Source organism: Pseudonaja textilis, chromosome 3 (genome assembly GCF_049901715.1).
Source record: "Pseudonaja textilis isolate UNSWEBS1 chromosome 3, rPseTex1.2, whole genome shotgun sequence".
NCBI lineage: Eukaryota > Metazoa > Chordata > Lepidosauria > Squamata > Elapidae > Pseudonaja > Pseudonaja textilis.
This window is the reverse complement of record NC_141992.1, coordinates 108,601,087-108,614,536: the sequence shown is the minus strand read 5'-3', so window position 1 is coordinate 108,614,536 and position 13,450 is coordinate 108,601,087. Positions and strand designations below refer to the sequence as shown.

The 13,450-nt window shown below is 39.5% G+C and overlaps 1 protein-coding gene across 1 annotated transcript in view; it reads left to right on the top strand.

The window, feature by feature from the left end:
- LOC113436459 (uncharacterized) overlaps positions 1–9,396 on the top strand; it is a 53,201-nt gene extending 43,805 nt beyond the window's left edge. The window contains exon 4 of the mRNA XM_087930385.1: positions 7,949–9,396. Coding sequence (XP_087786511.1) covers positions 7,949–8,068 — 120 coding nt within the window. The 3' untranslated portion in view covers positions 8,069–9,396. The remainder of the gene's footprint in view (positions 1–7,948) is intronic.
- Positions 9,397–13,450: the final 4,054 nt, after the last annotated feature.

Genomic DNA, 13,450 nt, shown 5'->3' with positions numbered 1-13,450 from the left:
GACTACCCCTGATTTAGAGGCTAACCTCATCACTTAATGGACTACTTAGAGAGGAACGAATGTCTTCTCAACTGAGGAAGCAAAACCCTGTTCCCTAGAGAAATGATGAAAGAGTAGAACTCCCCGCTCTCCTCCTTTTCTCCTTACACCCACCCACACTTACATAGGTACATACAAGGCTAATCTCTAAACTATTTTACCCATTATCATAAAGGAAGGTTTATAAATTATTATGCTGCAAAAGAACTAACAAGAAAATAATTTTGTTTTAAACAAAATTGCCTATATGCAAGTGCTTGCATTCAGACCAAATTTCTTGCTTTAACAAATCAATCCACAATTCTCCTTCAAGCCACAGCCTTAAATTGTCCTCCTTTGGACGTATTATGCAACACCGAGTTCTCTAGAGAATACTTGGAAAGGTGGAAGCAAAGAGAAGATGAGGGATGAGGATGATTAGAAGAAAGAAAGGAATATAACAAGAAATTGTTATATAAAACAAGAAAGGAATATAACAAGCAATTGCTTTTCTGAGAGAGTAAGATAGAAAAGGTGATCTTGGGCCAATCTCTCTGTCTAATGTCTAGGAAAGAGGCAATGGCAAGCCACTTCTGTTAAATTGTCAAGAAAACCAGTCTAGGCAGTTGACAGGAACAAAAAACGTGGGTGTGTCAACTTTAATGAAAAGAAAGACTAGGGGTGACATACGCAGTCTTCCAATATCTAAGGAGCTGCCATAAGGAAGAACTGGTCACCTATACCCCAAAGTACCTGAAGACAGGACAAGAAGAAATTTTCCTAGAAATAAAGAGAAATTTCATCTTCTCAACCAGTGGAATAGTTTGCCTTCAGAAGTGTTGGGTGCTTTATCACTAAAGGTTATAAGAAGATATTAGACAGCAGTTTATCTGGAATGTCTCTTGGCTAGAAAACCTCCAATGTCCCTTCCAATCTATTCCTATTCCTATTCCTATTCTTATTCCATTCCATTCCATTCCACTCCATTCTATTCTATTCTGTTCCCACACAACAGAAGCCACCTAAAGAGTCACTGGATATGTCATTCAGAACGCAACTGTAAAAGGACTGGATTACAGTCTTTATCAACAACTTTTAAAATTTTTTGGTGCAGATTGTTACTCTTTTTCTATATAGTTAAATATTTAATAAAATAATACGTTTGGGTAGTTGGCTAGTGGATAGATAAAAATGGATTCAGTGTGCCGAACAATACAAATAGAATTTTTGCCTAGTTCACCACATGGTGGCGATATTAACAAAGAAATTTAATTCTGTTCTGCTTGCTCAGAATGAGGGCAGAGAGTAACACAAAATTGAACAAAAGGAATCTGACTTTGGCAGTGAAACGTTTGCAGATTATAAAGTGGCAAAAGACTGAAAAATTGAATATGATTTGAACAATTAAATCATAAAGGAAGAAAGGAAGGGAGGGAGGAAGGAAGGAAGGAAGGAAGGAAGAAGGAAGGAAGGACTGAATTTTGTGGCAGAATTTGAGGCTACAAGGAAGAGACTGGAATCATGGAGAATTGCTTTTGGAAAAGGCAAGGTCTGTATGTCCTTCTCTCTTTCTCATTCCTTAGAGTAATGTGTGCTTCAATTCGCTTGTCTGTCCCTGAAGAAAAGAAAAGGGGGTTTCTGTTGGCTAATGTGCTCAAGGAATTGAAACTGGAAACAGGGGAGCTCTTCACACGCAAAGCACATTTAGTTGCTGAGGGCACCCAGGAATACTTCCACCTTGATATTCATACTGGGAATCTGTTGATTAATGATAAAATAGACAGAGAAGCTTTATGTGGCCAGAGTGATCCTTGTCTACTTCTTTCTCAGTTGATTTTGGAAAATCCCTTAGAGATCTTTAATATTGAAATCAAGATAGAAGATGTGAATGACAATGCACCCAAATTTTGGAAAAATGAAGTTAAGCTGGACATTCCTGAGAATGTTCCTGAAACTACAACATTCCCCTTGGAACCTGCCCAAGATGAGGACTTGGGAGAAAATGGCATCCAAAACTATACTCTTAGTCCCAATGAGCATTTTCGGCTTGATGTGCAACGGAATAAAGATGGAAACACATATGTAGATCTTGTCCTGGAGAAATCACTAGATAGGGAGAAGATGCCACACCTTGGATTGATTCTAATGGCTATTGATGGAGGAGTTCCAAAGAAAACCGGCACAGTTCAAATTAATATTAATGTTCTGGATAATAATGATAACTTTCCTCTGTTTAGTAAGTCTGAATATAAGGCAAGAATAAAGGAGAATCTCCCTAAGGGCACTTTTGTGATTAAGGTGGAAGCTACAGATAATGATGTGGGTCCAAATGCACAGATCCTCTACTCATTCCATCGAATCCTAGAAAGGATAAACAATTTGTTTTATTTAAATGAAATTACTGGTGAAATAACTGTTTGGGGACAGATTGATTATGAAAAAGAGAAGAGTTATAACATGAACATCAGAGCAACAGATGGGGGGGGTCTTTCAGGGCACTGCAACGTACTGATTGAGGTTGAAGATGAGAATGACAACCCCCCAGAAGTGTCCATCATATCTCTGACCAGCACTTTAAAGGAGGATTCTCCCTTGGACACAATGGTGGCCCTCTTCAGTGTGAGAGACCAAGACTCTGGAGACAACAGCAAAACAATCTGCTCTGTGGAGATGAATCTTCCTTTTGTGCTCAAAGCCACCACAAACAACTTTTATCAGCTTGTGCTCCAAAGTCCCCTAGACAGAGAGACAGTCTCTGAGTATAACATCACCATCACAGCCATTGACTGGGGATCTCCTAGGCTCACTTCAACAAGATTGATTAATGTTCAGATCTCCGATGTCAATGACAACTCTCCCCTTTTTGAAAAGTCTTCATATGACATGCAGATCCGGGAGAATAATATTCCAGGCTTGCTCATCGGCTCAGTCCACGCTCTGGATCTAGACACAAAGCTGAATGCTAAAGTGAGTTACTTAGTTCTGCCTGGGAAGAGTGAGGGCCTGGTGACTTCTTACATCTCAATCAACTCTGAAACCGGAAACATGTATGCCCTCCGATCCCTGGACTATGAGCAGATAAGAGGCTTCAGAATTACTGTGAGGGCATCTGATGGAGGTTCTCCTTCCCTGAGCTCAGAAGTGATTGTCCGAATCCACATTATAGATGAGAATGACAATGCTCCCTTCTTCCTGTATCCCCTCCAGAACAACACATCCCCATGCAACGAGCTGGTTCCCAAATCAGCCGAGGCCAGCTATCTGGTCACTAAGGTGGTTGCAGTGGATGCAGATTCTGGCCAAAACTCTTGGCTTTCCTATGAATTGCTGAAGGCCACGGACCCAGCCCTTTTCAGCATAGGAGCGCAGAATGGGGAAGTGAAAACCAGGAGAGCCCTGAATGAGCGAGACGCTAACAAGCAGAGACTGGTGATACAGGTCAGAGACAACGGTCTTCCTCCACAGACCAGCACAGTGTTGCTTAATGTTCTTCTTGTGGATGGCTTTTCGGATCCCTTCCTGAGGAGGGTGGATGTCAGTGTGCAAGAACCGGAAGAAGACAAAACCTTGACCAAGTATTTGGTGATCTGCTTGGCTGCAGTCTCCTTTGTGTTCCTGGTCTGCATTGTTGTGTTTATTGTGGTGAAAGTCTTCAAGAAGCATCCCCAAAGCCATTTTACTGCGGCTGTTCCTCACTTCCCACCTGCCAGTGTTGATACCCAAGAGAACTGTGCTGATTCGCAGAACGGGTCGCTTTCCAGGACTTACAGTTATGATGTTTGTTTGACTGGTGGATCCTTAAGTAGCGAGTTCCGATTTCTTAGGCCTCTCTTTCCGGTCTTTTCCATGGGAGATGTTAATGTCCCAGGGAACTCTAGGATTTCTTCAGGCATCAAGGATACTTCTGAACAGATTGTAAACATTGCTGCAAAGAAACAGGTGAGAAAACTGTTTTGTTAATGCTACCTTTGCATTCCTTATTTTTGCTAAGTTGTAAAACATCTATTTTAAAAATATTTTAATGGATGTTCCTTTCTCTTTCACATATTTTTGTTCCATTTATCTTCTTTCCACTCTGATTTCATCTTCTCTTCTTTCATTTTTTTCCTCATGTTAATTTACCTATATTTATTATTTTAAAATACAAATATTACAGACTGATAGAAGTAATGGGGCTGAGCACATATTTGCCAACAATAGATTTATAGCACATTTATGTATACATAAAATATACAAATTACATTTATAATATATGTGTTATATGAATAAACCTATTTCTGGAATCAATATGAATTTTTGTAAGCTACTGAATAGTATACATTGTTTTCAAAAAAACCATACTATTTTTATGATAGCAAGCTCCTACAAGAAAGTTATATGCTCTATATTTGTGCAAGACAGCTGTAATTTAAAGAACAAAAACAAAATATAAGCTGTGTTTTAACTGATAGTTCTATCATAGATTTACAGTTTTATGATACATAAAGCAAGTGTTTTGCCATTTTACTTCTTGTTTTCTAACACTTGTACTTTATTCAATATATTTGGTTGCAAGGAATTATGATAATATTCTTGTGAACTATTTTATAGTAGTACAAATAGTTGTAACTAGTATGGCTGTGTATTGTTTATAGGGGCATGTTGATTTAGTGGCCAAATTTGAAACAAAGTGCCAAATCAAAATAATATTTGTTTTTCAAATATTGGATTTGATTTAGAGCTTTGATATTGTTTTAATATTGAGCCTAAAAGGTCTTCAAGACATTGTTTCTATATTGTTTCTATAATTTAGTTTGCAGCACTGAGACAGAGGGATGACTTGATTTTTGGACTCAGAGTACTGCTTCAAATTGGACTGACTCATAAGTACTGAAATCATGGCTATCTTTGTTGGAGTGGAGTTGTTTTATGATAATTTAAGAAATGTATCAACATGGCCAGTTTTAACACCTTCCAAAAGGGAAGGACTTGGAGAATAAGCCTTACCATCCTGATGCCTATGGAAGTCCATCTGTCTCAAATATGTCTAACCATTTATGTATTTACTATCATTTTGGTGCTGCCTCAATCACTGGAGTTATTCTAGGCAACCAAAAGGTTGCTTTATCAAAATACTCACTCCCCTTTCAAATGCTGTTACCTCATTTTCTGTTCTTTCGTCCACCAAATCTTTGGCCTCTCCCAAGCACTCCCAAGTCTCTCTTCCCCAGTGCAGGCAGTCCAACTTTATTTCACATACTTATTGTTACGTGGCTGGAGATTCTCACATTCCAACCCACTCTCTGAATAACTTCCACCATGTGCCTGACTAGCTTTCCTTTTATTGATAAAGTGCTGTTGGAAGGAAAATCCATCTGGTTCAGTTCCAAGCTGGGAAAAAGTTGCTGGAAATAAAATGGAGGCTGGAGGCACATAGGAAATTGATGAAACAGAACCACTAGGGTTCTGGGGCAGCTGACAAAATGGAGTTTAGAGTGGGTGGGTTTTATAACTTCTGAATTGCTATGGGGTCATGTAGGGGTTATGTAGGGATCATAACTGGCTCTATTGGCAAAAGAGGAAATGCAAATCCTAGGTGTTTGTCTGAGCTAATTTTGTCAACCTTTTGTTTATCGCTTATATGAGTTTCTGTCTTGACCCAGTCTTTCTGAATGGATTACCAAATCTGCATTTCTAAAAGCTGGCCTCCTCACTTTCTGTTTGGGGCAGGGAAACTGGGGCTTGTTTCTGCCTCCCTTAAGATTTTTTCATTTCTCCTTTAGGGAAAATATTTTATCCTTCCTTTTTTAATATTTTAAACAGCTTTTATCCATGGGTTGTCGGACTCCTAAATACAACTACAATCACTCGATGCATACATGGAAACATATGACTGGTTTCTCCCTAATTACTTGTATAAGGACCATTTTCTATATTATTTATGTTGTGCTGTATTTTTGTTATGGATAGCACCAGCAGGAGCAAAATCAAATTCATTGTGTGTATATGTGTGTGTGTGTGTGTGTGTGTGTGTGTGTGTGCAATGACAATAAGTGTTGTTGTTGTGTTGTTGTTGTTATTATTATTATCTTCATTCATTAAACATGAAACTCAGTTAACTGAACATTTTAAAATGTATCACAAATATTATTAACTGGCACTGATGGTTGATATTGCTGTCAGGATCCTAGGTTTCGACCAAGTATTTTCTTAAAATATACAATGTTCCAAGTAGTGCAGTTTTTTGCAGTTCTGCTGGTGTTATTGCAGGAAGCTGCAATTTCTTGATGTACTGTGTAAAATTCTTGGACATGGTGCCAAGTGCCCCAATGACAATGGGTATCACTGTCACATGTTTTGTCCATAATCGGGTAGTTTCAATGGCCAGGTCACGATATTTCGTGATTTTTTTCTAGTTCTTTTTCTTTGAATCTGGCATCTCCTGGTATAGTGATATCAATAAATTGTATGCTTCGGTTTTTGATGACTCTGCTATCTGGCATGTTGTGTTCTAAATGACGATGTGTCTGTATTTGAAAGTCCCACAAGATCTTCACTTTCTCATTTTTGACCACTTTGTGTTCCCATGACTTTTTAGATACAGGTAAGTCATATTTTTTACATAATGCCCAGTGGATTAGTTTAGCAACTCGGTCATGTCTAGCTTTGTAATCAATTTGTGTGATTTTGCTACATTCACATATTAAATGTGAAACAGTTTCAACTTTGTCATTGCAAAGCTGACAGTTTGGATTGTCGGTGGTTTTTTGTATCTTTGCTTTCATGGCATTAGTTTGTAGTGCTTGTTCTTGAGCAGCGAGTATTAAACCTTCCGTTTTTTGATGGTTCCCATCTTAAGCCATGCCTATGTTAATTTGTTATCACATTTTCATTCAATGTTTTTCAAATGCTGTCAATGCAAAACTTTGGTTTTCCATCTATTTAATCTGTCATCTAGCTGTTTTTCCTTATATTCTGCCTTTGTTTCTGTTGTTTTAATAATGTTCTCCGTTTTCACAGCCTGCAGCAATTTTTCTGTACAGATAGTCATCCAAATTTTACTCCTACAATTTGATGGACTTGCAATAGCTCTCTGCCACCTATTCTTCTTGGCAGATATAGCCTGTCAATGTCACATCGTGGATGTAAAGCATGATACATATTCAAAAGTTTACATGTTTCCAGCCCAAATTTTCCAATTCAGCCAAAGACCAGTTGATGATTCCAGCTGGATAGCGTATCACTGGAACTATCCATGTATTAATGGCTTTAATTATGTTTCCAGCATTCAGTTTTGATTTTAGTATTTTGAGGGCCTCTTGATGTATTATTATTATTATTATTATTATTATTATTTATTATTATTATTATTATTTCCCAAAATATTTCATTCTTCTGTAGGGGCAGTGGCTTCCAACAGTGCTAGCTATGCTTTGCTGTCGGCTTCCTATAGGATAGGTTGCAGATATTTTCCCTCTAGTTCCTTGCTCTTTCACTTTCTTGTAATTTTCATATATTAGTGAAATTTGCTAATTAACATTACAGATTTTTTTCCTACAAATCTTTTAAACAGAAATCCTTCAAAACATGGAATGTTTTTTTTAACTGTTGTACTAATCCAAATACTAAATCAGAACAGAATGGAGTGATCCATCCCAGTGCTGCCCAGTTGCTTCTGAGCGCTCTGACATTTTCCTTTGTCACTTCCTAGAGTATAGGTTTGCTTAATGTTGTACCATCAATTAAACTTCTCTTTGTTTCTTCTTCTGGTTGGGCTCAAGTTAAATGTGCCAATAGGTTAATATTTGAAATTGGCTGTATTTGTTTTTAATCATATACTAGGCAAGGCACCTTATAGTTTGTCTTCATATTGCAATAATATGCTAAAAATAGCTATGCAAATATAATTCAGTATTGAAAAATTACATTTCTTCCTTTTACAATTTTGCAGGGCAAAGTTCCTTTGTCTGAAGATCCTGCTGCTAAATCTGGAGGCCCAAGTTGTACTGTAAATCAAGCAATAGGTGCAAATATGAACTCTGGTCAAAGCAACTGGCTTTCCTATCACTAGATGACAATTACCAACTCCATCTATCGTTCTGTCTCTGTCAGAAGACACATGCAAGAATCCTCTAGCCTGAAAATAATGGGTCCTCTGTATAAAAGAACATCAGAGACACATTTTGAAAACTCTTTAAAACAAGAATGCCCTTATGCTGTTTCATTCACTTTGACTGAATTTGTGTGAAATGATATACCATTGGATTATATGCAAACATTTTACCTAATATATAACTGATTTATTATTTCTGCTTTGTAGAATTTTACAATAGGCTACTGCTTTTTTTTACCTAGGAGACCCAGCTGCATGTTTATCATTATGATTCTTCTTTGATTTATGAGATTATGCTGCTCTCCATAAAATATTTTAAATAGTTATATTAATTCTTTGGACATTTTATTCACTTAACGAACAAAATGTACCTACTTAAATTTCTGATAACACAAGTCATTCCTAATGATGGTGCACATTGTATCCTTGGTGTATCTAAGTCCTCAGTTACATCATTATCTGAGGTAATGCTTGAAATAGTGATTTTCACAATACCCAAACACTACATGTGCATGTCTATATGCAAAATCGAATTTCAGTAATAAACAATTTTTCTTGATTTCCATCACAGTGTACAGTATTACATACTGTACATTCATACACACATACTTGCATGCACACACACATAATAAACTGCAAGGTAACTAATTCTCCTTTGGAAAAAGTGGAATAAACTATGCACAATTTGAAAAGACCGCTGTGCCCTCAGTATCATTATAGTTAAGAGGACCAAATAAGCTCCCTCAGTCGTTTGCTGCCCTGTTCACTTATAGTGATCAGAAATATTCCAAGGGTAATTAAATGAGTTTTAACACTAATATTGACAGTACATTCTACAGCAAAAAAAGAGCAATTCAACAGTAAATTGATAAGAAAGTACTTCTATTAAGGACTACTCTTAAAAATCCTATATGTTTTATAATAATTTTCTAGTTTTGTGCTTACATAGCTGAATGAGATGTCTGTACATTTTGTGTTTTGCTAGTAGCATTGTGTTCAAACAATCACAAAAATCACAATTATAAAGAGATGTATATCTGTGGATGAAAAAGAGTGGCAAGTAGTAGTATATTGATGTAGCAGATTAGATAATGAAGGATGCAATATGGAAACAACTGGAATCAGCAAGATAATATATAAATGCTTTAAAGGATGTGGAATACAGTACACCCATTTTGCTTTATGCACTGTATCACTATGAAAAGGTAAAATAAAAATACCATATACATATTGTAAGTCAGATTTTAAGTATTTGTATGCTCAAAATTAATAAAATTGATTTGTAAATTCTTTAAATGGAATTAATATGTGAAATCAAACCTTGATATTGAAGTTATCATAACCATCATAGTAGTACATACTCACAGGATGGAAACAAACAGGATAGCTTTCTTCCACTGTTGCTTTCCACCAATCAGCATTCAAAACATGCTACCTGTGAGTCAATGATTTTGGTATTCAATATGTATTTTCAAGCAGGAACACTTGAACACCTAAGGTATTAGAGGTTGCAGATTTCTATCCATTTATCTTTGTTTTATCCTTTTAGAGTTTTTTGGTATTACATTAGTACAGGAGTGTCAAACTTAGAAGGGATTAAAAGAGAAGTTGAACTCCTTGAACAAAGAGGTGAGAGGTGGCCCAACCGAGAGGTTACCCAACTGAGGGGTGGCCCAGCTGAGAGGCAGCCCAGTGTACCAACCGACAGGTGGCCCAGTAACCCATCTGAGAGAAGCAAGACAGCTGAGCTGAGAGATGGAGAGGCAGCCCAATGACCCAGTATCACACCTGAGCGGAGCCAGTGTGGTGTAAATGGAGGCTACTGAGCAGCAGTGAAACAGAGCTAGGTAGCATTAGACCAGTGGCTGTGAGCAGCACAGCAGATCTTGAGAAGCAGTGGTGCAGAGCTACATGGTTGTCAGATCAGTATATGTGTCATTTATTCAATGGAAGAAGAAAAGGGGGGGGAGACTGATAAAGAAATCCTTCTTGATGTAACCTGAATATATTTAATCTTATATCGAATTTGTATAACCTACACATGATACAATGGAGGGAGGAAACCCAGATGGCCGGAACCTATCACCTCTGAGACAGCCAGGAGATGGAGAGACCATAAAAATTCCACAGTGAGATGTGTCCTGGGAAACTCTGGAAAAGATCATTCTAAAAAGGGGGTGGGGGGAATTAACATGTTGGCTCTTTGTTTTACTAAATACACATCAAGATAAGGGGAGGAGTTTTAAACTCCTTTATCTATCTCTGCATGCCTGAGAGACCTTAGATGCTGCTTTTAACTCCTACATGAATTGTCTCATCTCAATAAAGGATTCCTTTTGATATGTTTTGATATGTTTTCAGAAGTTCATTCTAGTTGATTGAATGGGAAAAGTTCTGTAGCCTGACATAAAGCAGCATCTGCAATAGAGGTCAGCCCAGAGAGGATTATTTAAAAAAAACAAAACACTTCACTCTACCGAGGGGACCCTGCAAAAAAGGAAAATGTCTGAGTACAGCAAGGACTAAGGGGAAGCCAAATGCTGGGGAGAAATGTCAACAGTTACCCAGCCAGAAACTGACTCGGTGTACCCCATTGAAGATAGTGAAGCTGCCTACAAAACCTCCACAAAGCCCCGGTGGTCTATAGGCATAGGAAAGAGAGACAGCTGGGACAGAAGAATCAGAGGAGTAACCCTCACCTGTGGTAATTGTAAACCCAGGTGGAAATTAGAGCTGGAGGCCCTATCGAATCAGGAAGAATGGGACAAGGAGCCACCAGCCGACGACCGGCTGAGATGGTACATAAATCACCTCTTGAGGGAAGCCCTGGAGAACCTCGAGGTGAGGGATGCACCAGGACACCAATGCAGGAAAGCGAGGGAACCAGAAAATGAGAGAACCCGAGCTGCCACCCGGATTCAGCTGAGAATGGTCAGGCAGTGGGACAAGCTGAAGAACCAGCAGCCATACCAGGTAACCAACCCCTAACCACCCCAGAACAGGGGATTAACCCTGGCCAACCCAGAGACATACAACTGCAGAGGAAGTTCCCACCCCTGGGAGTAAAATTCGATGGAGACCCCCAGAAACTGGGATTTTTCCTGGCTCAAGTCCTCACCTACATGCAAGAATTTCCCAACCCAGCGATCCCGAGTATGAGTCGTCACCCTGGCCCTTGAACGGGCAGCACCCAGATGAATGGTGATGCTCCACAATGTCAACACCCCAGAATTAAGGAAACTTGACCACTTCATGACAGCCCTACATCACCGCTTCAAAGACCCTCTCGCCGATAGAAAAGCCCAAGACCACATCAGAGTCATAAAGCAAGGCTGTCACCTGGTAGCTGAATACACTGAGGAATTTCATGACCTGGCTGACCGAGTCAACTGGCCAGAGGATATCCTAGTCTGTTGGTTCAAAGATGGGCTAAATGACTACCTATACGCTGCCTGTCTGGCCCGTGGGGCCCCAAACCTCCTGCATGAATGATACATGATGGCAGAGGAAGCGGAGATAGATATGACTTGAAACTGGTATCGCAGTGTCAAGTTTTGGAAAAGATCCCCACCCCAGGGGAAACGGGAAGTTTTCAAACCGCAAACCACCATGACTTCAAGAACGTCTGGTTGCTTTAAGTGTGGAAAGGAAGGACACTGCGCAGCAGAATGCCGTTCGAAAACCCCTGCCAGAAAGCCAGACCACCCATCAGGGCAGAAACCTAGAACATCCAGCCCTCAAGGAAAGGAGACTGGCCTGAGAGGCTGAGTAGCTGTGGGATTCTGATCCCCCCCAACCCAGAGGAAGAATCCCCAATGCTCCGAGGGGACCTGAGCCAGTCCAAAAGCGGTCTGGAAGATGACCCGCTGGTAAGCAACCCAATTGAACCAATCACTCTGCACCTAAGACAGTTTATCCCCAGCCGAGGGAAGGGGGAGGAAGTTGCAGCGTTGCTGGATTCGGGATGCACCTGATGCCTAATAAACCCCTCCCTTGCAAAGAAATTGGGAATCCAACTGAAAGAAATGGAAAATCCCATCACTTTCTGCCAATTAGATGGAACTATGGGGGCGGGGGGGAGCCAGCTAGGTTTACCACAGAACCATTGAAAATAAGACTAGGGAACCATAGTGAGATGCTCACATTCATTGTAGCCCCAGGAATGGAAGAGCCGCTGGTCCTAGGTCTCACATGGCTGCAGAAATGGAATCCAAAAATAAATTGGAGGAGAGGAACCGTACAATTCCAGAGAGACGTATTATTTGCAAATAGCTCAGAGGAAAGGATAAAGAAAGGAACAGAGAACAGAGAGTCAGCCTTGACCAGACAGTCAGCTGAACCATTAACATCCACAAGGAGTACCAGGATCTGGCCCAAGCATTTAGCGAAGAAGCTTGTGATGAACTCCCACCCCATCACGCCACAGACTGCGCTATTAAAATCCTACCAGGGTCTAAACTCCCAAAACCACAAATGTACTGCATGTCTCCCAGAGAACTAAAAGAACTCAGAGCATTTATCAATAAAAATTTTAAAAGGGGCTTCATTGAACCCACCTGACCAAAAATAGCTGTCCTAGTGTTATTCTATGAAAATAAAGATGGCTCTGTATGTTTGTGTGTTAATTACAAAAAATTAAACACGATTTGCATAGAGAATATGTATCCACTCCCCCTCATGAAGGACATGTTAGCCCACCTCTCAAAAGGAAAAAAAATTTCAAAGTTAGACCTACAAGAGGCATATTACCACATCAGAATAAAGAAAGGGGTTGAGTGGAAGACAGCTTTTAACACACCATTGGGATGCTTCCAATTTAAAGTGCTCCCTTTTGGACTGCAAGGAGTGCCTGCTGTGTTTATGCAATTGATCAATGAAACCCTTCATGATTTTTTCTATAAAGGGGTTCTAGTGTATCTTGATGATGTTTTAATCTACACAGAAATGATGGAAGAACACATCAAGCTACTCTGTGCAGTCCTAACAAAACTCTTAGACGCTAAACTCTATGCAAAACTCTCTAAATGCGAATTCCACCAAGAAAAAAATGACTATTTGGGGTATAAAATATCCCACGAGGGAATAGAGATGGACCCAAAGAAAGTAAAAGCTGTCATAGACTGGGACCCACCTCATACATGCAAGCAACTGCAAAGCTTCCTGGGGTTTGCGAACTTTTATTGCCAGTTTATTCCAGCTTTTGCAAACATCTCCCTCCCTATCATGAACTTGCTAAAAATGAAGCGGGGGGGGGGGGGGAGGGGAGAAACCCAAACGAAGGGAATCTCTTTTCTGGACAATGGAATGCCAAACAGCATTCGAAAAACTCAAAGGTCTATT